Genomic DNA, 26586 nt, shown 5'->3' with positions numbered 1-26586 from the left:
GTCACCCGATGGCCCGGTCATCATACACAATTAATATTTTATGTTGGATGATGGCTATTCTTATGTGGAATTTAAATATTGTAAACCTTAATATTTTGTGTTATTAGTCATTTATAAGATTATAAGTTAATGTTTTATGTTTAAAATGTATAAGACTTTACACTAATGCATAATATTATGTTATTTGTATTGATTTAAATATTTGGTGTTAGACAATATTAGTATTGATTATGGTTATGCTTTAATTTTAGAGAAGGGTTAGTTCTTGTTATATTTTTTTAAGTGAATTTTACTATGTGAATTGTGAAATAAAAGTTGGAGATTAGGTGATTTTTACATGCTAAAGATCCGGTTTTCACCCGGTTTTTACCCGATATTCACCCGGCCCGAATGTGCGTAGGTTTCATCGGGTCTAAGATCGCGTTAGGATCCAAACAGTAGGCCCGGTCTAAATTTCGAGTCGAGTCTGAATTAAGCCAAATCCGGTGTAACCCGACCCATATACACCCCTAATTTACTGATTAAGTAGACAAAAAACTAATTGGCAACTTAAATTTGGATGAAAATGAAGAGATTTGATTTATTTATTTGAAATGTTGTAAGCTATACTGCAGTGCAGAGCAGTCAGCAGTAGTGAATCATCCTGTTAAGGGTAGTCAGAAAATTCAAGTATAGGTGAGATGAGAGTAGTGAGACACACTTTTATTAGACCATCTCCAATAGGGAACTCGTTCCAGTTCTTGTTTATGGCCCACCTGTCATAAAAAGTTACTCCACATCAGCTTTTGCGTCATAAACAGTAAATAGGAACTCAAAGCATTTATCTCTTCTCCATTAGGAGGAACTAACTTTAGTCCCTATTGTGGTCCCACTTAATTAATTAATTAAAATACTTATAATTAATATAATAATTTTTTTAAATAATGTAATTTAAATATTTAAATTTTAAAAATAATTCACTATTAAAAAATATTAATATTAAATAAATTCATATATAACAACAATACACAATATAAAATTTGGGATAGAAGTAAACTTGGAAGAAGATGAAAAAAAGTAGAGGAAAGTGTGAGAATAGAAGTGTATGTAAATGATATATATAAAGTATTAAAATATTAATTTATTAATAATAACGGTAACATAATAATGGTTAGTTTTCAACTACTAATTTTGCAACGGCTAGTTTTACAACTACTAATTTTAATAATGTCGTTAGTATTTTAAATTTAAAAAATAAAAATAACCAACCCAACTAAAAATTATTTTGTAAGATGTAAAAATTAAATTTATTTTTTAATGTAAGTAAATTTAATTAATTATAATTTAATATAATAATATAAATAATATTTAATATTAATTATAATATAAATAATTAATATAAATTATTAATTAAATAAAAATTTAATTATTTAATCTAATTAATTATTAAAATTATTAATAAATTAATTATAATTTAATTATTTAATATAATTATTTATTATAATTATTAATAATTTAATTATTATTTAATTATTTAATATAATTATTTAATTATTTTAAATTTTATATAATTATTTATTTTTATAATAACTTGCCAAGTGGCAAGTTATTATTGGTTTAGTTGAGTCCCTGTTCAGAGGGACCCTTCACATTGAATCCCGTGAAGGAACTCAGTTTTTCTCTCCCTCTAACGGTTCCTACTTGCTTTTGTCAGTAACAGGGCCTCAAAACTATGCCCATTGAAGTTGCTCTTAGTTTCCCTGCCTGTTCCTGTTCCCTTTTTTTTTTATTAAACTAACTAAACGGAGCAATTATTTTCATCCGAAGAAGGAAAATGATTAGAACATCATGAAATATTCTCAGATTACAACAACTCCTACCTTAGAGTCTAACTACTACGTATCATAAAGTTTCAATATTATACCCCGTATAACTATACTATATATACACCAAAATCAACTATATTATTATATATTAAAATATAAAATATATATTAAAAATAAATAAAATAATATATATTTATATATAAATATAAAATAATTAAGTTTGATAATTAATTTTAGTATCTAGTAATTTTAATTACCATAACCTGTTCAAATTTTCAACATCCATCGGCATTTACATAATCCAAACTATCTCTGTCTGGAAAAGGCCATGACGTAGGTATATCAACTCTTCTTGTATGGTTAGTTTATATCTTTCAACACATTCCTCCATTTTCTATGTTTTGAATAGTATTGAGCCGCTTTCGGTTTTCTAATATAAGCTTCGATATTTTTAGTAGATTGTGAATGGGATAAGTATTATTTTAATTTTTAATATTGAGGGTTAGAATTGAAACTATTTTTATTGTAATTTTTTATTTAAAATTATTCTTAATATTTTTTTTGTATTAAAATCGTCTTTTTTAATAAAAAATTTAATTTTATTTCTAAACTATCCTTTCTTTATTTTAATAAAAAATATAAAATTAAAAAAAATAAAAAACAGAACGCATTTTGGGAGGAGAAAGAGGGAAGGAAATGCATTTTTGTTGGGGGAGGCGGTGGGTGGGGTGGTGTGGGGGAAGGAAACGCGAAGGAGAGAGGGGGGGAGGCCATCACCTTCACCGCGGGACTCCACCGTCGCTTCTTGCCATCACCACCACCTTTGGGTTCTTCGCCATTGAATACGAGCAGCGAGAGAGAAGATCTGAGAAAGAGAGAGGGAGCACCGGTAGAGAGGAGGAGGCCGCTTCCATAGCCGCCGCCACCATCCGACACCTGCATCGTCGCTGCCATGGAGTGCATCGCCGAGAAGGGGAGTCCGAGCTTTCGATCTACCCAGCCGTGGAGTGTGTCGCCGCCGTTCATGCATGCTCCTGCCACCGCTGATCTACCCAGCCACCGTCGCTCCGTCGCTCACGAGCTGCCGGTGGTCCTGCTTCGGCTTCTGCATCTGCTTCTTCTTCTACTTCTTCTTCTTCTGCATCTGATTCTTCTACACCTGCTTCTTCTTCTTCTTCTGCATCTGTTTTTGTTTGTGTTGATTTTTTTTTGCTTTCTGCTTCTACTTGTGTTGATTAAGTTATTGAATTTGTGTTGATTTGTTGAATTTCTGATTATTTGATTTTTTAAATTTCTACTTCTGCATCTGTTTCTGTTTTGTGCTTGATGTTGTTATTCTTGGTGGTGGTGGTAGTGGTGGTGGTGCTGGTGCTGGTGTTGGTGTCGGTGCTGGTAGAGGTAAAGATGCCAATAGGAGTGGAGGGTATTTTTGTCAAAAAAAAATTAACAAAATGATTTTAATACAAAAAAAAATGTTAAGGATGATTTTAAATAAAAAATTACGATGGGGACGATTTCGATTCTGATCCTCAACGTTAGAAACCAAAACAATACTTATATAAAATACATACACTAATTAAAATCAGCTATCATATATTTATATATAATATTATGTATTATTTAACTAATTTTTAATATATATTTTATATTAATAAATAATTTTAGTGTTAATTTTAGTATTCACATATCAATTTTATAATATATATATATATATATATATATATATATATATATATATATATATATATATATATATATTCCTTTTCTACTTCTTTTTTTAAATTACCGGGTCAGCCTCTGATCCTTCTTTACGAAACTTAGACGCCTAAACTATTAGATATCCCTAACGTAAAAAAGAAATTAAAATAGATATTCTATAACTTTTAGAAGTTCCCCCCTGAAACTATGATGAAATATCATACGACTACTTTGGGTACGAAGGGAAGTAGGAAACTAATCTCCATTCTTCCTTTTTTGGTCAAAGATTGTCATATTATAATATGACGATATGTGAAACTTCTCTGAGAGGGTGGCCAGCTTCATTTCCGATTAAATTACCAACGAATGGAATAATCTGTGTACTAAAGTATTAAACTACTCCTTTCCCGGAAAGAGAGAAAAATTCTGTTGTATACTTGTATGTGCATCAATCAGTTCATGGGCATCCACAGTACGGTTAATTTTGTTTGTTATGAAAGTAAAAGTGGTAGTATATTTTAACATTGTAATTTTTTGTGTTTTTTAAAACTGTGAAAATACATAAATCGGAAGGTCTGATTTTTGTACCTTAAATTTTTTAATTTTTTTAAACACAAATCGGACGGTCCGATTTGTGTACCTCTACAAATTGGACGGTCCGATTTGTGTACCTCTAAAAATCGAATGATCCGATTTCTATACCTCTAATAAATTAAACAGTCTGATTTCTTCTTTTCTAGTTAAACGATTCCACATTTGAATATAACATCCCAACAATTCACATTTTAAAAAACACCACTACCACTTTAATATTAAAAATAAAAAATTCCCACAGTTACATACAATAGTGTTCCAAACTTCCAATTATTAATTGACTAGCTAGTATAATATGTAAAATTATGGGTGTGTATAAGATTAAGAGAAATGTTAACAGACCATTAAAATATATTATTTTTGTTCATCACTTTTAGTAATCTGATTTAATTTTTTTAATTTAATAATTTAATAATATATTTTAGTCCACACTTTTAAATATTAATAGTTAACTAATAATTAAAAATAATAAATTTTAAAAATTTTCTAATATTTTTCTAAGATTAATATAAATTTTATTCAATTTCTTTATCTAAAGCCAATGTAATTATATTCTGATAAACAATTTAGATGCAAATGAAAAACAATAATGGCATGAAGGCATATCAAATATTTTGGTAAAATTAAATCCATTACATGATCAATGACTAGAATCTTTTTATTTAAATATTTTTTATATATCATATTGTGTGAACTCTGGAAGCTTTTTGCAAATTTTATTTTATTAGGTATCTCATATAGTCATATTCAAGAACGAATACTAATTTGTACCTACTATATTTCGTTGCCCCCGTCAACTAAACAAGTGAAAATTACATTCACAAGGCTACTTTGGCCACTTGGCCCTATTTTATTGTCTTTGTGACAAGTGCATATATGATTTTTCCTTATCTCATAGACAATGTCAATAAGATAGAGACAAATTAGTCTCCGTTTCACTGTCAACAATATACCTAATAAAATTCAAGTGGGTAAAATTACCTAACTGTTTTTAACTATAACCAATTTTAAGTGAATAGTTAAAAAAAAAAAGGTTTGCCAATGACTATTGCGAAGACTGAGGACTAGACTTTACTTTGTTAGTTATATATATACACTAAGTATATACGCGTCACAACACGCAGACCAATTCCTTTTCAAACATGAATTTCATATTTTCATTGGTTTGTCAAACTCAGCTAAAAACTCGTTTGACGCGATAATGCAATCATTCGGTCGATTCTACACTCTAATTTCTGAAAGTGGTTTGTGCTTTTATGAGCCTTTCGCGTACGCTTCGCTTCACTTCCAAACTCAATTCTTCATTTGCTTTTTGGTTAGAAAGGAAACTAAGAAAATCAATGAGTCATGCCGAAATGTTTTGTTTTGTATTTTTTTTTCCGATTGTTGGGTTACAAAAAAAAGGGAAAGAAGACACAAAACAAATCCTACTTTTCAGTCATTTTTCTTTTGGCATTGCCATCAAAAATAATGATCAAGATTAGGACAACGCTACTAATATAAAAATGTTCAAGATATAAAAAAATCACATCTAATACAAGAACTAACACCAAATCAAAAAGAGAGTTCTCCAACTAAATACTAGAGTTACAATAACTCTTATTATGATGTCTCTATTTTTTATTGCAATATTCCGTTTCCAACACTGTATAGAAGACTACATCCCTATTATCAATACCACAGTTGCTCACGAAGATCATTTTGGTGATCACATAACTTCTCATTAGCACCATAAGACTTTTCTGTTCTCATTCTAATTATTGACTCTTTTTTCCTAATTGTTGATGAATTTGAACTCCTTGTGTAAAATATATTGAACCTTAATATTATTGAAACTTTGTAGAAAATTTTTCAGTTTATTTCTTTCAAAATTTAGCTTCCAATAGTTATCACCTTGTCCTTTGGCCCATCTCACCAAGATTGCTTCATTGGTTTTGAAGACCACCCGCTCTAGAATTGTATTACACTCCTCCAGCAAGAATTAAACGGATGTTTCAATGCACTCCACTAAGGCATTAACTCTAGAATTTGCATTCAAAAACTCACATAAAAACACAATAATATTATTTTCGGCATTCACAAGATAGCCACCCACTACCATACATTGTTTTGAAGCAACATATTCAGCACAAATCCACCAAGAAAATTCATATTCAATGTTCACAATTGGTTCTAGACTACTTATAGCCCCTTGAACAATAGTTGACTGCTCTTCCTTTCTTTTTTTGTTAAGCATTTTCCATTCTTTTAGCTGGTACATAATCAACTCCCATGCATTCTCCCACAATATATCCTTTCTTTCAAAAATAAATTGGTTTCTAATCCTCTATATCACCCATACTATTGCAAACCAACAATTTATCTACCTTCTCCTTCCCACTCTCACCACCTCTTGCTCACACCAAGATTCAAAAAAACTCCTCACCCCCTTTGGCTTAACCCATATAATTCCCCCTATAACCATAACTTTATTCCACAAATGAGAAACATAATTACAATAGATGAATAGGTGATCTATATCCTCATCATCTAAACCACATAAAGCACAAGTTACCTCATTTGCACCCATCACATTAATCTTGGCCAGCCTTTTCATCGTGTTGAGCTTGCTTAATATCAGAAACCAGCCCATCATCTTCACCCTCGGAGGTACTGTTCCCCGTCAGATATTATCAAAAGTATGACGTATTTCAGGAAAGTCCAACGTATTTGACTCCGCTGAAGTGATGAACGACTTTACAGAGAAACTTCCATCATCGGATCAACTCCAAATGAGCTTATCTTCTGTACCTGCATTTAAACAAACTTTTTGTAATAATACTAATAATTCCTCACAGTGTTTACACTCCCACTCAAAAAAGCGTCTCCTCCATCTCAGGTTCTAGACCCACCTAAAGCCGTCCCAAAAATCACAGTTAGCAATGGTTTCTACTTGTTGGGCAGAAATCAAATAAAGTCTTGAAAATTTTTCTTTGAGCCTCAAATCACCCAACCACTTATCATCCCAGAATCTTGATTTTTCACCATTTCCAACACACATTCTAAGGCCTGTTAAGCTTAATTCTTTACACAATTGGTTACTTCTAACTCCATTTATGATATCCTTCCATGGTCCACTAGACTTAGGTACAATATGCTCATTGACCGGTTCATCTAAAGGAACCACATTACACGAAGACACGATTTTCTTTCACGTTGGTTTATCCTCTGTTGAGTATCTCCACCACCATTTAAATAACAAAGCAGCATTTTTAATAGTGATATCTCCCACTCCAAGCCCTCCATGTTCTTTTGGCTTCTGTATAGTGTCCCATACTACAATTGGTAACTTTGTTCGCCCTCCTTTTGTACCCCAAAAAAATTTTGATTGCAAGGAGATGATCTTCTTAGCCACTGCCTTAGGAAGTTTGAATAAACTCAGATAGTAGATGGGTAAATTATTTATTACCGATTTGATAATTGTCAACCTCCCCACTCTTGACAGTAACCCTGACTTCCATTTTGACAATTTCTTCTCCATCTTCTCAATGATCGGCTTCCAAGTTTCAATATACGCTTGGGATTTGCACCCAGTGGAATACCTAAATAAGTGATTGGTAGACTCCCAAGCGGACAGTTCATGACCTCTGCCAAACCATATGCAACGTCCTCAGGCACATTGATAGGAATAAGAGTGGACTTCTAATAGTTAATCACTAGTCCCGACATCATCCCTAAACAAGCTAATATCCCTCTGAAATTTCGTAAAACCTTTCTATTTGGCGGGCAAAACAATATTGTATCGTTGGCAAACTGTAAATGTGATAGAAGCACCTTGTCTCTACCAACTTCTAGGCCAGAAATGCTTCATATATCCCTTGCTCTTGTAAACATCTGATTCAAAACCTCAGCCACAAAAATAAAGAGAAACGGCAAAATTGGATCTCCCTGACGTAAACCCCTCTCCATGGCAAAAGGCTCTGATGGTGATCCATTTATAATGATTGACATGGCCACTGTATTGAGCATTCCACTAATCGATTTCCTCCAAATATCACCAAAACCCATAATTTTTAGAACATGCTCCAGGAATGAGCATCTAACAGTGTCGTATGCTTTCTTGAAGTCAAGCTTAACGATTACCCCACTCTTCTTGCTTTTTTTCAACCAAGAAACTATTTCTGAAGCAATTAATGCACCATCAAGAATCTGCCTATCCTGTATGAAAGCAGATTGCACTTTCCCTACTAAGGAGCTCATTACCTTTTTCATCCTTAAGACCAAAACCTTTGATATTACCTTATATACACTTCCCACCATGCTTATTGGTCTGAAGTCCTTCATTTCTTCTGGCACATCTATCTTTGAGGCTAGAGTCACCCATGTCATGTTTAAGTTCCTATGTAGGAATCTCGTTCTGAAAAAGTCTAAAACTGATTCCGTGAACTCCATCCTAATGATCTCCCAAGAATTTTTCACAAAGAACATGTTGAATCCGTCAGGGCCGTGTGCTTTGGTAGAACCACATGACCAAACAGCTTCTTTTACTTCAATATAGGATGGCATCAACTCCAGTTGCATTGCTTGCTCCTCAGATAATCTTGCAACCAATCCCTCTTGGACTCTTATAACCAGCATCCTATCTTGGTGATAGAGATTTTTGAAGAATTTTCTTGCTTCATTCTTAATCCTTCTCGGATCTTTAAACTGTCTGTTGCCGATCTTGATTTCCCTTATTAGCTTCTTTCTGCTTCTGATTGTTGTCATGGTATGAAAGTATCTTGTATTTTTGTCTATCTCCTTGATGTATTTTTCCATTGACATTTGCTTCCAATACTCTCCTTTCTGTATATACCATATATCCAGCTGGCCTACCAATGCCTTCCTTCTACTCAAGTTTATTTCTTCCTTAATGTTTCCTTCTAGGAGTACTTCCACTTTGGCAATTTCACTTTCTAACCTCCTGATTTTATCATAAATGTTGCCAAATATCTCTCTATTCCATTTTGAAATGTTCTTCTTTATTAGCTTTAATTTCTCATGCATCGGTAACTTTCCTAAGGCCCTCCATTCCTCTCCCAACATTGGTAAAAATTTCGGATTAGAAAACCAAATGTCAAGAGAGCGAAAAGGTTTCGGACCCATTGTAATCTATCCGTCATCAGGCATAAAGGTACATGGTCTAACTTAGTACATTTTAACACTTCAATTCTTGATTCTGGAAACTTTTGTAGTCATTGAGGATCCACACAAATCCTATCAAGCCTATTGGCCTGGCTTCCCCTCCTCCAAGTAAATTTTCTGCCTTGGAAAGGAAGGTCAACCAGGTTCATATCTTGAATCCAGTTGCCAAAATTCCTCATCCCTGCTATACTTCCTCTTCCACTATACCTTTCTTCTGAGCATAATACTTCATTAAAATCCCCGAATACAATAAAGGGTCTCATTAGCCTATTCTTTAAAGCCAACAGATCATACCACAACTCTCTTCTTTCACTGACTGAATGATTTTCATAGACAAGAGCAACAGAAATTTCTCCACCAAATTGTCTCAGCATACCAGTAATACAGATCCATCTATAACCCTTATCTCTTCTAATTACCTCAAACATCTCCTTATCCCATATACATACAAGGCCACCACTACTCCCCTCACCCCCAGAATGTTCCCAATCAAAGTCAGAATTTCCCCACATCTTTTATATCATATTCTCAGAGATACTATCGGTTTTAGTTTCAACAATACCTACTATTATTAAATTAAAATTTTTCATAAATTCTTTGATGCATCCCACCTTCCCCTTACTCCCTAATCCTCTATAATTTCAACATAAAATCAAGGATTGTGGTTTGAAGCTCCTACCTTTGTTTTATGGGTTCTCTTTCTTTCTCTTGTTTTGTTGGTGACTTTAATATCTTCTATCGCATTTTCCCTCTTCAGATCCTTCCTGATGAAAATCACAACTTCTTCCTCGTCACTGCATTCCAGGTTCAATTGCGATCCCAAGATCCAAGCTTTTGTTGCCTCACTCACAGTGTCACTCTCCTCACCATTACTATTTTTTGAATGTTAATTTTATGTGCCCCTTTTCCTTGTGATTTGAGATCTTTGTTCCTTGTCTCGTTACTTTAGCACTATTCTCACCTTTCTTCTTTTTTTTTTGTGATTTAATTGCCAGTAGCACTTTCTTTGATTTTTCTCCATACTTGAGAGAGTGTAACCTTCTTTCTTTTAGAGTTGGGGCCGAAAGAGGCTTTTTTGTTTTTTTAGGGTTTGCTCTAGCCATCCCCTGTTTCATACAAAATGATTGTTTCTTCTTTTTTTTCTTGATCTGCAAGGAGTTATTGTTAACAAAGTCTTCAAAATCAGATGGAACCGTACGGCCAGAATTTGATTCAGAGTCCACCACATAATTATTACCCACCATCAATCCCATTTTCTCCTTCTCCCCTTTATTTACTAGTCCACCCAGCAAGCCCAATTGTGTTTCTTGAATGATTTTTTCAGTGTTCTGATCATCATGCCAGCATTTTGTACAATTTGAATCACCTTAGTAGTTGACCACTTCAAATGACTGCATATCTAAAACCGTGCCCCAGTCATTATTTCTCTCTTCATTCCTATGCACAACAGTCTCCATATCATTAAGATCACTCACTATCTCATTATTGCACATGTCTTTTTCTATGCAATATGCCACATCATCTTCCCTAACCTTGTGTCCATGAATTTGAAAATTTGGTTGGTCACCACAAGCATTTGCAGATGCAACAATGGCCTCCAAGTTAATGAAATCAGTCCGGTTATGTTCCATTGTATAACGACATTAATAATCCTTTTATTATTTCAAACCTATTTTTCTTACTTTTTAGTTTGGGATGCTTTCATAAAGACGTGTATTTGTAAAGACGCTTAAATATCGCATTATTATTAGATGTATTAATCAATCGGTTATTTTTTAATTTCTTAACAAATTAAAATAAAATCAATTTTTTTTATAATAATAACAATAAACTCAAATTTTTTTTAGGAATCTAATTGTATTTTTAAATTTTTAGGGATTCAAATGTATGCAAAACAAAAAATTAGAGATATATTTGTCTTTTTATTAAAAAATTTAAAGATATTCGATTTAGATTGTATAATTTGATCGGATCAAACTGAGTCTAATAATTATAATGTAAACAATTGGGTTTATTATTGTTGATATAATAAATCGATTTTGTTCTAATTTATTAAAAAATAAATTATTAACCGATTTAATAAAGATGTCTAATAATAACATAACACATATAAACATCTTAAAAAAGATATTTTTAGTGTCTTTATTAAAGTGATATCCTTTTAATTTTTACTATCTAGTATTACTTAAACGATTAGCTAATTTATTTTCTAAAAGGGACATTGAGGTTACAAATTAATTTTTTTTATTGAACATAAAAAAAATTTAAGTTTTCAATATTTTTATTTTGTATTTATTAAAAAAATATTTAAAAGCTTATACTAATAATAATCTTATTATATACTTTTAGGCACGTATTAACTAAATCTTTATTTAAATTAAGTAGATAGATAATGACACAAATAACTAATGAGAGAATAACTCATAGGTACTTCATTGATATTCTTGAGAGTATGAGAGCACGAGAGAGGGAAAACACGGTGTAAAAATACAAGGTGGGATAGAGTTAGACACTCAGAGAATGAAAAAAATTGCAAATTTAGAATCTAGAAGAGTATCAACGTTTGAAAAAAGAATCATTTACAATTTTTGTGGATAATTTACCAGAAGATAGTTCGAAAAAAGAGTTATTTTGCTTATTTAAGTGGACAGGGCGGATAAACGATATATATATCGCGTAAGCAGAAGAATGAACGGATCCACTTGTTTGCTTTCATAAGGTATACTACGAAGGGAGGGACACTCAAAGCAATACAAGAGATGGACCGAATGCGATTGCGGGGTAAAGAGATCTTTGTGGGAGAGGCTAAGTATCAGAGACAGCTTAATGATAACGCGAAACATGTTACAGAAGATGTCGCTAATACCAGATATCTTCAGAAGAGTTTAATTGGATATGGGAACCACCAAGTGACCGTGGTGGCTGGTTTGAACAGCATGAAGCAGACAGGAGAGTCAAGTAGAGTAGAATACAGCAAAGAGTTAAAATTTGGCGTCCGTGCTAAATCACGGGAGATACCATTAAAGATAGGGTGGGACATGGCAGCGGAGATGGTGACACAGGCATAGGTAGACGAACATGAAATGGATAGAAGGGTCATTTCCCTCGAAGAACTGGATGAATGGCGTACGAAAATTTTGGTAAATTTGAAAAAAGAAACATAAGCTCCTATAATTAGATCGACGGTTATGAAATTACATTTAATTGATGAAGACGCTGTTACTAGGGGTAAATGACTCAATAACGTACATTAGCACACTAAAGAGAATATGTGTGATGTGGACCAAAACCACATAAGCGTTAATAAGCTAGCTGATCCTGAAGAATGGGCGGGTCGAGTAACCCAACTCGGATGTGGATCATGGGATGTACAGCGTGGTACTGCTTGGGGATGGGAAGGGGATTGGAGTTTATCACAGTCCTGTTGGTGCTACCGTAAGGTGCAACGGTGACTTCATCATACTGCGCTTTCACAAGGAGTTCTTGGCAGCTACTGCGGGTGGTGGTGCAGGGGATACATTGGACAGTGATGAGGAAGGAGGGTCTTGGGTATCACACAACAATGGTGGATAACGTGAATCACAATAGCGATGTGGGATATGGTGGAGGAGTGGTAAGGATGGAAGTTGGCCGGCAGAAGGTCAATGGTGGTGCCAACGGAGATGCTTGGAAAGCAGTTGCTGTCACGGTGAATGATAAGTTTGACATTGGCGGTGCCATGAAGGAGCATGACGGTGTTGTAGGGCACAAGCCAGTGCCAACGGTGGAAACCTCTATGGTAATGAAGGTAAATAGTGTAGGGATGAATGATTTCTCTTGTGTGGGGATGCTTCAAGCGGTCAACAACTCTATGATAGATGGCCACAATCTATTGGACGGGGAGGAAGGGAAAAGAATAATAGGGAGTTTCAATGAAACTAATGCCATACCACATACAGTTCACGAAAGTATGTATGAGAGTGTAAAGAAGAACATCGTTACAAGATTGGTAAGGGACGATGGAGTAGAGGAAGCAGATTCAGGGGGTGAGGATACTCTGAGGGAGGGAACATGCTTTGAAGATGATAGGGCAGTTAGGAACTTGGATGATGTTGGAAATTCTGAAAAGGATGTAATCAGTGATCAAAATATTGTGAAGCAAATAAAAAGCTGGGATGAAGACTTGGTTGAAAACAGAGTTGCTTGGGCCTTGGCAGTGGAATTAGAGGCTGTCCCATATGACGAGGAAGATGACATTATGACAGCTCTTCAAACTCAGAATGAAGTGCTTGCACAGAAACGAAGGCAAGCAAAGCAAAAGGAGAAAGCAAGAAGGAGCCGGCCTAAAAACCGGAATAAGGTGTGTAATAATGTGCTTAAATAATTTATAGTTTTTGGAATGTGAGGGGTATTAGGGGTGTTGGAAAAGTGGGTATGGTTAAAAATTTTAAGAGAAAAAATAATGTGAATATACTAGGCTTGATAGAGACAAAGAAGAGTGAAGTTACTAAGTTTGACGTAGTGCAAATTTGGGGAAATGATGCGATGGATTGGGAATATGTGGGTTCCTAAGGGGTTTCTGGAGGTCTATTGTTAATGTGGGACAAAATATTTTTTAAGTTGAGTAACTGTTATAAAGGGGAGAGGTGATTGTGTGTGGAAGGGATGTTGTCGTTGATGAGCAATAATTTTCATTGTGCATTTTGTTTAGTGTATGGTGCGCATGTCAGGGAGGAGAAGCTAATTGTGTGAGAGGAGTTGAGTTTTTTTGCTGGAGTATGCCAGGTCCCCATTTGTTATATGGGTGATTTTAATCAGATTGTGAGAGTAGAAGAAAGAAAATGAGCTAATGCTTTAACAGCATCAGCGGAAGATTTTAGAGACTGGATACAGGATATGGAGTTAGTGGATTTAGAACTGAATGATTGCAAATTTACATGGTTCAGAGGCCAATCTTGCAGTCACATTGATAGAGTCTTCGTTAGCCTGGAATGGCTTGAACAGTTTCCTCAGATACGGCTTAAAAGTGGGCCAAGAGGTTTATCTAATCATTGTCCTTTGATAGTGGAGGACAGTAGATTAAGAGGATGGTCGAGGCCATTTCGAAGTCTGGATTCTTGGTTCACATATGACGGGTTTCTCAGAATGGTGAAGGAGGAATGGAGGGGTCTAGGTGAGGTTCAATTTACTGAAAAGTTGAAGGCTTTGACGATACCTTTGAGTAGATGGAACAAGGAGAAGTTTGGTGATATTGATTTGAAGATACATCAGTTGGAAGATGAAATCAGGAAGTTGGATGATTTGGCTAGTGATGGAGTTTATGATGGGACTATGTAGGCAAGAAGGAGAGCTCTAGTTAACTTCTGTAAGCGTTGGTATGTCAGGAAGGAAATCTATTGAAAGCAGATGTCAATGTCCCGACATGCTAAGTACATGGATAAGAACACTAGATATTTTCATAATTTAGCCTCAGCAAGAAGAAGAAGTAATCGGATTGATGCGTTGGTGATAAGTGGCAGATTGGTGAGGAATCAAGCCAAGATTAAGAGTGCAATAAGAGATTTTTACAAGAACTTGTATCATCAGGAAGTGTCACCTTTGGTAGGTATTCGGGATGACCTAGTTAACAAGATACAGAAAGAGGACACTACAGACTTAGAGAGGATGCCTTTGGCTGACGAAATAAAGGAAGCAGTTTGGGATTGCGAGTCGTCTAAGGCCCCTGGCTGTGATGGCTACAATATGAACTTCATAAAGAAGTGTTGAGGAGAACTTGGTCCTGAGTTTACTGCAGCTGTCATGGATTTCTTCCAGTCAGCTAAGCTACCAAGAGATTCTAATGTTACATAGGTGGCTCTGGCTCCGAAGTTTGTGGGAGCAAGGGAGATTAAAGATCTTCGGCCGATTAGCATAGTAGGGTGTGTGTATAAGGTCATTTCGAAGGTGTTGGTGCGGAGAATGAGAAGGATAATGCCAGAATTAGTAGGGGAGACTCAGAGTGCGTTTGTACAGGGAAGGAAGATTCATGATAGGGTTCTGATTGCGTGTGAAACTGTGCAATGGTTGAAGTAAAGAAAGAAGAAATCGGCAATAATCAAACTAGACTTTCAAAAAGCTTACGATAGAGTCAAATGACTCGCCTTCTAAATCTTTTAAAATGGAACAGGGCTTACGACAAGGGGATCCTCTTTGTCCATTTCTTTTTGTTCTTGTTGTTGAGGTCCTTCATAGGATGGCAGGAAAGGCAGTAAGACATGGAAGGATCTCTCCTTTGTTGGTTGGAAAAGATAATGTTGAGTTGTCTCACTTGCAATTTGTGGATGACACAATACTTTTTTGCCCCCCAGAGGAGGAGACTATTTGCAATTATAAGCGGCTTCTACGATGTTTTGAGATGATGTATGGCTTGAGTACTAACTTTGATAAGTCTAGCTTGATTTCGGTTAATTGCGAGCGAGAGTGGTCACAAAGGATGTGTAGCTTGTTGGGGTATAAGGAAGCAACATTGCCAGTCAAATATCTTGGTATTTCTTTGGGAGCGAATCCGAAATTGGTCAAGACATGAAAACCTATTATAGACAAAGTAGAAGAGAAACTCAATCTGGGGAAAGCTAAAATGATTAATAAAGATGGTAAGCTAGTACTCATCAAATATGTGCTTAATAGTCTGCCGATTTAATATCTTAACTTATATAAGATGCCCAGAGTAGTAGCAGATAAGTTGATATCTTTGTAGAGGAGGTTCTTGTGGAGTAATGAGGATGGAAGGGATGGAGTACCTTTGGTAAGGTGGGATATTGTGCAAACTCCAAAACGCTTCGGGGGTTTGGGCGTGGGCGATGCAGTGCTCCGGAATACAGCATTGTTGTTCAAGTGGTGGTGGCGGTTTTCAAAGGAGGATTGCCCATTATGAAAGAAAATTGTGTGCTCCTACAATGACTTGAATCCAAGTGTCCTTCTTTTTTGTCAGCCGGTTCCTAATACAAAAGGTCTGTGGAGGAACATTTGTCAATTGCAGATAAGAAAACAACAAGCGAAAGATAAGATGGTCAGAGGGTTATCATTAGAGTTAAGAGATGGTAGAAGAATTCGTTTCTGGGAAGATTATTGGCTACCATGTGGTGTGTTGCAGGATGTATTTTCAAGGCTTTTCTCGGATTCAAATCAAGTCGGATCTGTAATAGGGGATAGGTTCTGAGATGGGCTGGAGTGGATATGGAACTTTCATTGGAGAAGGGTACTATTCCAATGGGAGTTAGAATTAGTTAACCAACTTCATGGAGTTCTACAATCTGTCAGGTTAACAGGTGAGAATGAGGATAGAATAGTATTGATAGATCAGGAGTTTACTCTACTAACTCATTTGTGCAGGCTTTGCAGGCTAGACTCTCCCAGAGGACATTACAAGTTATAGTTTCACTAGATCTATATGGAGAGGACTAGTACCACCAAGAGTTGAGCTATTCACCTGGTTTGTGTTAGTTGGTAGGGTCAATATTAAGGAAAGATTGATTAGATTGGGCATTATTGATCACAATTATTTGTGTTTTATGTAAAAAAGAAATTGAGAATGATTTTCACTTATTCATTGGCTGTGAGTTCATGTGGCAGGTGTGGTGTGCTTGGTTATATGCCTATAATAATTTTGGTCTATTCCAGGAACCATTAAGGAACACTTTGAGAGTTGGACATGAGCTCCTGTAAGAAAAGTCAAATGTAACATGTGGCTGATTGATTTTTTTGCTGTCATTTGGAATACGTAGTTGGAAAGGAATGCCAGGATTTTCAGGAATTAAGAAACATGCATTGCGGAAGTTATTACCAAGTCGATTAGGAGTTACAAAGAGTGGGTTGACTTTGTTCCGTCTGGTTGTTGATGGCAATACCGGAGATAACTACGGTTTTTTGTTTAGTATTTGTATTGTAACTCTGGACTTTCTAAATGCTCCACCTTACTATGTTGAGCTTTTTATTTCGAAAAAAAATTAAGTAGATAGATTTCATAGATCTAGAATTAATTTTTGTCATCGATAGGATCTATCATAGTTAATAATTTAATTTGTTTTACAATTCTGTCTCCATCTTCAATCCCATACCTAATAAAACTGTATAGAGTAAACTCAAGGACGAAAGGCTTTGAGAAATGTTTCAAAGTTTCACTTCTTTTACTATTATTGAAATGGACTACTTCCGATGCGTCTTCAGGGGTTTGATTTTAGAGAATTTTAAAGGAGAAGAAAAGATTTTAAAAGATTAGACTCCTCTATGCATGAATTATGATTTTGAAAGAAAGAAAAAGATTTTAGAAGATTAAACTCCATTATTATTCAGAAGATGAGGAATTTGAAAATTCTTGTAGTTTTTCAAATCCTCCAAATTATCATTTTCAAATTTTCTCGTAGAAATTTTTAATTATCTACAATGCTACCAACAAGCAAATATTATCATTTTAGATTAGTATTTGACTAATAATTACATACACCCATATTTACAAAATTTTACACATATAAAATATATAATTTACACACATAAATTAATACAGTTTGTATTTATATTTATCAGATTTTGTGCAGTCAAAATTACTAAAATTTGTTGATCTCAAAACTTTCTATTTAATTATTTGATTTTAAATAAATTTGTTATTTTAACCTTGTTATTTGTATTAGAAAAATATCAAATCAAATATATTATAGTAAAGATAAAATTATAACAATACATAATAAATCCTCCAAATTCTCTCTCCTTTTTACTTCTTTTAAATTTGTAAACAAAAAAATCATTTTAAAATCTTAAACTCTCCCTTACCTTTTCCTTCATCACCTTCCAAAACCTTCTCTTTTCTTTCCTTTCCTTTACAATTTTTCGAATAAACTCTTAAGTAGAAGTAGAAAAATTAAGCATCAACCATCAAGTTTGTAATATACTTCTCTCAAGTCATGTGAAATTTGGAGGACTAAACAGTAAACACATGGATGACCCAATTATATAAGGCTCCGTTTGGTTGATATATTTGATGAGACAGACATAGAGACACAGACATTAAAGACATGGACATAAAATATTTGTGTTTATGTATTGTGTTTGGCAAAAATAAGAAATAAGACACATATATTTAAAAAAGACTGAATTACCCTTCATTCAACCACAAGTTTTATCACTATTATAATACATCTATTATCCCAAACAATGCATGCCATCACCATTAAATTTTTATTTCTTCTAATAATTTTTTATTTCTTCTAATACCATCTTAAATTATCATTTAAATATTAAATATATAATTGTTCTTGAAAAAAAATAGAAAATTAAAGTTTAGAATTTATCAAAGATTAATCAAAATTTAAATAAATAAAAAAATTAAATGTATAAATTTTTTTTTGAAAAAAATAGAAAAGTAAATTTAGTTGTAGAATCTAAAAGAGAAAGAGAAAAAAAAATTTAGAAAGATAAGAAGACAAATTTTAAAAACTCAATAAGGGTAAAAGAGTAAAAAATTAGTGTCTCACAAGTTGTGTCTCAGTGTCTCACCAAATTGGATGTACACAAATTTAGTGTCTCCGTGTCTATCCGTGTCCTCCCGTGTCCTTCGAAAATCTGTGTCTCACCAAATCAAACAGCAGACATGTGTCACCGTGTACCACTGTGTCTATGTCTCAGTGTCTATGTCTCAGTAACCAAACGCTACCTAAAAGACTGAAGAAATATAATATAATATTGAGTAACCTTAATATAAAAATTAACTTATATTCCACTTCATTTTTTGATTAGCTAGCGGGGTAGGCAAAAACAGAACATACCCTTAAAAAATTAACCACTAAAATAATTATCATATATTTATATTTTACATATATTTTATACAAATAACTAATTTTTAGTAGACATATAAACATATCCTCGAACATAACTTTCCCGTTTTAAACAATATCATGTAAAATTGAAGTGTAAAAAAATAACCTATAAGCAACCATTTTCCTCAGCATCAAGCCCAAATCCCAATGAATATAATTCACATGAAGTTTATGAAGTTCCATATACATTGTGTGTGTGTGTGCAATTACTTAATTGTCCATATCCGGATAATCCAACAAGGAATGCTTGACCTTGATGGAGATTTTGCCATCTTGTACACAGAGCCTGGCTCCAGTGACCATCCAATGTCCAGGCATGTCTTCTGGACCCCTGACAACTTCCTTGGTGTCCACAAACCTCAACATCTTAGGAGGCTTTGTCGGCACAGGTTGGTCGGTATTAGACTCACCATGATAACCTACTGCGTTAGATGCATCATCTTTTAGCGGCTTTGGATCAGTCTCAATCTGATGCAACCCCTTACTAAGCCTTGTGCTCAACAACGTTGAAAAGAACCCAGATTTTCTTACTATGGATGAAGTACCACTCCATTCCGATCTGCGAATTATGGACGACGATAAAATTGAATATTCAAACCTCAAAAAAAGAACTTTCTTTCTTTTAATAAGCCTAACCTCAAACCAGGCCTTTGTCACTATGCATGCATAACCTCCAGTATGAGAATCAAGGCATTCTACTGGGGCAGTGCACACATGTGAAAACATTTTGGAGCTAACTGGTTCAAAGTAGGCTTTGTCAAGTGAATCATCTGCATACTCAAGGTCATGGTTGCCCAAGATTTGAATAATGCTGGGAAGATTGGCAAGATGTTGCAGATGGATTCCCAGGTGGTCACTCTTTCTGCCTTCCAAAAACAAGCAAATACCTGTTACGGGCCTACGTCCACTGTTAACCTGCAATGCATGTCTTAAACTTACAACGTAATGGTAAAAGCAGTGATGGACCAGTGATCCCGGTTCATCAAAGACAGGGATTTAAGTTCAAAGGTACAAAGTACAATTTGATATGCATCTTTTGAGTCTTTGAGAGCACTTCAACTAAATTATATCCATTTTTACTGTCACTCACATCACATCATAAGCATAAGTACTTTACCTTTGCAGTATTAACATAAAGCTTTGACCCCATGAATGAGAATTGGAGTGCTGGAGATTTGCCTTTTCTACGCCTGGGACCAACTCCAAGAGCCCATTCCCGAGGCAGCTGAAATTGTAGAAATTGATGAAGTTCCTCTGTAGGCGGTTTATCTGCAGGGTACATTAATTGATTGACACTTGAGAGTTTGACACTCGGTCCAGATAAAGAACAATCCATAAATCAATACAATTACATCTTATATAATGACTTCCCATGTATACAGGCATAAACTTTACTCACGAAAGAGATGAACATCAGTATCTAATTTCCAAATTAAAATTCCAAAATATCATCCTGCCTCAACTAAATGAATATCCTAGAAAACCTTTTACTACCTTGCCAATTAAATAGTAAATACTAATGACAAGCAACAATGCTATCTTTATAGCAATTATGCAGACTTTGTGGAATTTGCTCAGGAAATATGGAACTTTAAATGCAAATATACTGGAGTCAATTTCAAATTTCTTCTCCTTTATAGTTTATACCCTAATAGGAAAACATCAAAACTTTCATGGTCCTCCAATTCTATAAGCTCACTGTCGCATGTCTAAACTGCTTCCGATCCAGATAAGTTATATACATGGTTGTTCCTTTTGGACAGACTACTATCAATGCCTAACATTATTTCCTTGTATTGCACAAAATTAACCATGGTAACTACAAGCAAGTAGCAACAACCTTATCAACCTAAATTATAAATAACCAATAAACTACTAGAGAAAGGCCCAATAACTTTTCAAGGAAACATGCTTTCTCACATGTAATATATAAATTCACCGCATGCCCCCAATAACTTTTCAAGGAAACATGCTTTCTCACATGTAATATATAAATTCACCGCATGCCTTAGAAATCCATAGCCTCGATCAGAAGGCAATAATGATGTAATAGGCACTAATGACATTGATATGACATTAGGTGACTCAGATATTGTCGATATCCACTGATTATGGTGTTGCCCAATGCCAACAATACCTCCCCTTCGAACTGAAATGCTTATGACATCCTGTTTGAATAGAAATTTTAATAACCAAAGTAGTCAAGTGTAAGAAGATACAGGGTGATTATACTGTGCGCAAAGAAACCATTTTCAAACTCTCATAAATATAACACTAACCTCATTGTTGGAGTGGCTTGTTACATTTGGTCGAACAGAAGCAGCGAGAGCTAAATGCTGTTCCCAGGGCATATACTGATCATCCTGCAAACAAATGAGACAGTTGAGAACTTAGACTTCCTTGCATATTGTAAAATTGTATTGTTTAATCACATTATTATTTTAACCAAAAAGCAGGTAATTGTTCAAGCAGACTTGTCATTCCAGTAACTTTTGCTTCTTTTCATAAATGATCAACACAAGGAAACTTTACATATGATACAACTACAAATACAATTATGTCAAATTGATTGCTTCTTTATTGATTGAAAAGGTGGCCTAAAATTTGATAAAGTAGATTTATGAAAACACTGACTATATTACATACCTAAACAGAAACAAATTCAGACTACAACTATTCTATGCTATGCTATGTTGGTGACATAGTTTCCATTAACAAATTATACCACTCAAGGACATCTCACTAAAGAATTTCAAACCAAGGATGTGACCAAGATAAGTTGGTTGATCAGGCAAAAGGTGTCTTCATGTCACAAAATATCTCTGAAAGAGATTAGTCACTAAAATTCAAACCAGCAAAAAAAACTAATGTTGGAAGTAAAATGGAAGAACTGGTTTATGTTGTGGGATAACAAAGCTCATTGTCACTAGTGGACCTTTCTGAATTTACTTTTTAGAGAGTAGAGACATAATGAGCCTACCACGGACTAGTAAATTTGACAACTCTTAGAATGACCCTACTGTTAATTAACAAAACAAATGGCAAGAATAACACATTTTTTAAGATGACATGTAGCTATTTAAAAGTTTAAAATGTGGGAGATGCATTTGATCCTCTGCACCTGTAGTTTTCCTGATATTTTAACAGTTTTTCCATTAGAACTTCTATTTAAATCTTCCGAGAACCTCTCATTAGCTAGTTGCTGAAGCAATGTCTCCATCTCATTGGGGCCGACATCTGAAGTTTTTAACTGCTTGATGTGAACCACATCCATTCCTCCCATTTTTATGCCAACCACTATATGAGTACCATATTTCTGAATGAACCTGAAAAATCATGTCTGACTTAGTGCACACCCAGGTTCAAGGCAACAAACAACACAAACTGAGGCTGTTCAATTAAGCACAAATACAGTTAAAAATTTCATGTGGAATCACAAAACAGGAATCAGCTTGCCAAATATATTGAAGAGGAAAGAATGATAACTTTCAAGGTAGCTAATTGACTGACAAAATCTGCTTTACATAAAATCAGCAGGAAAGTTCAAGAAAAAGAAAGCTAAGAAATGTTTCCACATTAGATTCTTGTTTATAAATGAATACATTACACAAATTAATCATTTTTCGTCATCAAAATCGGCAACTTGTAGAAGGCCACAGTTACTAATAAATCAGGACATCTAATAAGAGTTTATTCATAACTTCATCATTTGTTTATTCCTCCCGAGTCCCTTTCACAAATATAAATCTTCCATATTATTATAAGTCGTCAGTCTTGGAAATCAAAATCATCTGGTTTTAGAGTCTTAGAACTTCAACTCATGAGGGCATCAAAGTGCTACTGCTACTTCCATGATTATTGAACCAAAGATATGTTGTCTTTTAAAAATTTTATATTTGGATTTCCGGTAGCAAGGAAGTGTGGCTGCATACAACATTTTAGTCAAATAGATTCCATTATCTTAACAATAACAACTTTATATTACCCGTATAGAGAACAATAACAGCAATAGCAACAATAATAGAAAATTGAGGGGGGAGCAAGAAGAAGGAGAATTGTACTTACTCAGCAAGGGCAGCAGGGTTCCATGAAGTAGGCACTGCTCGTTTAACATCTTGAGAAAGAGTTAAGTGGGTTCTATTATTTGTATCCAACTCAACGTTATACAAAGTTATGAAGCAGCCATCAAAGGCTAGGCTTTTGGTGGAAGCTGCATCTTTCTTCCAGCTGTTTCTCATGTCAAACATAGCATTGAATAGGCCTGATGGGATCTTCCCAGATAAAGAGAGTTTTTCATTAAAAAACTCAGACATCTGCAAAATGAGCTAGCTTTTAGGACATTGCTTGACTTCAGAATTTTATCTACTTAAGTAATTGCCTAGAGGATGTTATTTTCTTCAATACAACGCAATCAAGCCCTAACTAGTATGGCTTGAATTGGAGTGCTAATTGAAGCATTGGTAATAAGCGTCATAAAGTAGTAACTTCAATTTAAGAAGTAGTGAACCTGTTGGAAGGAGAGGAAGCCAGAGGAAGCTCTGAATCGGTCGCCTTGGTGGCACTTGACGGAGGTGGGAACGTCGGGAACGATAACGCCGGCAGGGAACAGCAGGTCCCTGGTGTGGTTGTGGTCAAGTTGGAGGAGCCTGTCCTTGCAAGCACTAAAACGGATGTCCCTGCACACGTCATATCCAAGTCCAATTGACTGCACGGCTTTCTCGGCGGCCGATTGCGGCGACAGAGTCCCTAACAGTGCAGCATGATCCGAGCTTACAGGCATTCCTCAATGATGGCTATGCTGATTAAGTAATTATGGTTATGAGTTCGTTCATTTAATAGCTTCAGCATCACTCTTGCAGGTTCCTTCATTGCATTTGCTACAAAGTTTCAACAAAGTCAACGTGCCTATCCATTTGTCAAACATCCGGAACGCTGCTGGAAATTGTCCTCCCTCCCTCCCTCCCTGGCCCCTGCATTTCAATTCTCACTTCCACACACACACACTTCTGCTTGCTAACTTTGACGCGTCACGCGTGTAATAATAGCTTCTTTTTTTTAGCAGATAATTTTCTTTCATTTTTTTATTAATTATTTTTAATAAAAAATAAATTTCATTCTTCCGTAATACTATAAGTACAAGCAATTTTTTAACTAAATCCAACTAAATTAACACAAATCTAACAAATATTAATGTGCATGTGTATCAGGCACTATTTCTTTTTATTGAGATAATACAAAAAAATTTATAAAAAAATGCAAAAATTTATTAATATAGTACCGAAATTTTTGTATCTAACACAAAAAAATTTATACATAACACATAAACATGTAGATATAATACAAAATTTTTTGCACATAATAAAAATTTTTGTACCTAATATCTAAATTTATTGGTACAGCATAAAAATATTTTACACAATTTAAAATTACTTCTATTGCCACTATTTTAAATTCTGTGCTCACTAATTTTGCTACACAAAATAAATTATTTTGTTGTTATTGTTCTGAGTTTTATACTGTATATAAAAATTTATATACAGTACATCAAAATTATTATAGTCAGTCATTTTGTGTTATATATATATATATATATATATATATATATATATATATATGAGAAGAAAAAAAAGAAGATGACGACAATAATACTAATAATAAAAAATTTAAAATTGAATAAATTAGTAAAAAAACAAATACAAAGGGATAAAAAAAGAAAAAAAAGAAAGATGAAGAGAAAAAAAAGGGTTATGCTAGGTTTAAAAAAAAAAATAAAGATAATGATAACTACGACAATAATATAGAAGAAGAAATGTAAAAAGAGAAGAATATGTTAAAAAAAAAAAGGAGAAGGAGAATACAGAAGACGAAAAACGGAAAAAGGTAACAAGAGATATGCTTAGATGTGATGTGAATATCTATTTTTCCATACTTAGTTAGACTTTGTTGCATAAAATGTTTGGCTATCTAATATTTTTATTAAGCTAATATTTTAGTAGATAAATATAGTTGTAATCCATTGGTATGAATAAGTCGGGTGCTTTTATTTTAATGTGAAAGTAAAAGATTTGAGGGCCAGATTTTCTGAAAGAATTTTATAGGTACACAAATCTCATCTGATCCCTTATTTGTGATTTTAAAATAATAAAAAATTTATATATATAAATCTAAATCTCATATTTCTGATTTTAAAAAAATAAAAAAATATAACCATAAATTTTATCTTCAGATTTTTGGTATCTAAATTTGGCTCTCAAAATTTTTTAATTTTTTTATATACCTCTCATCTTTATAATACTGCAAAACATTTTTTTTTAATATTAAAAAAATATTTTTTTGATCTTAATATAAAAATAGAATATACATAAAAATATTCACAAAAAATCTATCATAAATGGATGACTTTTACTTTTTTTTGTATTTTTTTTGTTATCTTTAAGAAAGATCAAACAGCTGGATAATTTTTTTTTAAATGGATTAAATATATGTAGTACGTTTTATTGGAAGTCTGATTTTTTTTATATAGAGTTTTTTTAAAATTGATATTAATCAAATCGGACCGTGTAATATTAAATTTTTTTTAATTTTTAAAAATGTAAAATGAACAGCCTAATTTATGATTTTTTTTTCAAAAAATGTTAAATAATATAAAAAAATGATAAATATAATTTTTAAACATCATTGTATTATCACAAAAAAAATATGTGTCTCCAATCTCTTAAATTATATAATTTTAGAAATTACATCTTTATTCTGTTGACTTTGTCTAGTTGAAAAGAAAAAAATAAAGAAGAAAGTAAAAAGAAAAAAAATTAAGTAAATTTTTAATCTTTTAGATATATTTGGATAAAAAAATATTATAAAAAATAATTTTATTTTTTATTATAAAATATATTAAAAAAATCATATTAAAAATAAAAAAAGATAAAATTTTTCTCTTTATTTTTTCTCTTCAACTAAACAATAAACAATAATAATTTATCTTCTAATTTTCTTTCCTCTTTTTTTACACATGTACATTGTTCATACCCTGACCTAATGTTAAAGGCACAGGTCCAAATAAAAGGCCTAATCTGTAGGATTAAGCCTAGCTAAGTACCGACTTTCACGTAAGAAGTCGGTATCGACCACGACTTGCTCTAAAGAAGTCGGACATGAGATTAGCTGGCAGATAAACACTCAATTCAAATGAGTAACCGCCCCTAAAATCTCTCTAACCGCTTCATAAAGCCATATCTTAACCTCCCCAAGATAATGGGACGGTTAAAACCCTAAAGATACGGCACTACTCCAACGGTGGTTATTGGCTCACCACTATAAATACACTGACACCCCTCAGGTATCTCTAAGCCCAATACTCTCTAGACCTGCTCACACTCTTGCTAACTTAGGCATCGGAGTGTCTTTGCAGGTACCACCCCCCATTCATTCACTCACACAAGTCGGAAGGAGGATCCAGTGTGCGATCCAGCTCGGAGACTACCAACCGCAGGTGACTGGGC

At 33.9% G+C, this 26586-nt stretch overlaps 1 protein-coding gene across 3 annotated transcripts; it reads right to left on the bottom strand.

Moving 5' to 3' along the window:
* Positions 1 to 19046: 19046 nt before the first annotated feature.
* LOC112791493 (MACPF domain-containing protein NSL1) lies at positions 19047 to 24111 on the bottom strand. Of its 3 annotated transcripts, none has more exons than XM_025834351.3 (8): positions 23595 to 24111; positions 23153 to 23400; positions 22209 to 22413; positions 21367 to 21450; positions 21069 to 21255; positions 20205 to 20356; positions 19724 to 20002; positions 19047 to 19646 (listed from the first exon to the last, which is right to left on the bottom strand). In XM_025834351.3, exons 1-8 carry the CDS (start codon positions 23865 to 23867, stop codon positions 19572 to 19574), a joined length of 1503 nt encoding a protein of 500 aa, XP_025690136.1. In that variant the 5' UTR covers positions 23868 to 24111; the 3' UTR covers positions 19047 to 19571. The 3 variants fall into 3 exon arrangements, with proteins under 3 accessions (XP_025690136.1, XP_025690135.1, XP_025690134.1); XM_025834350.3 differs by having other exon boundaries at positions 19866 to 20002; XM_025834349.3 differs by having other exon boundaries at positions 19047 to 20002.
* Positions 24112 to 26586: the final 2475 nt, after the last annotated feature.

This window comes from Arachis hypogaea, chromosome 3 (assembly GCF_003086295.3).
Source record: "Arachis hypogaea cultivar Tifrunner chromosome 3, arahy.Tifrunner.gnm2.J5K5, whole genome shotgun sequence".
NCBI lineage: Eukaryota > Viridiplantae > Streptophyta > Magnoliopsida > Fabales > Fabaceae > Arachis > Arachis hypogaea.
This window is presented reverse-complemented; position numbering and strand designations above follow the sequence as displayed.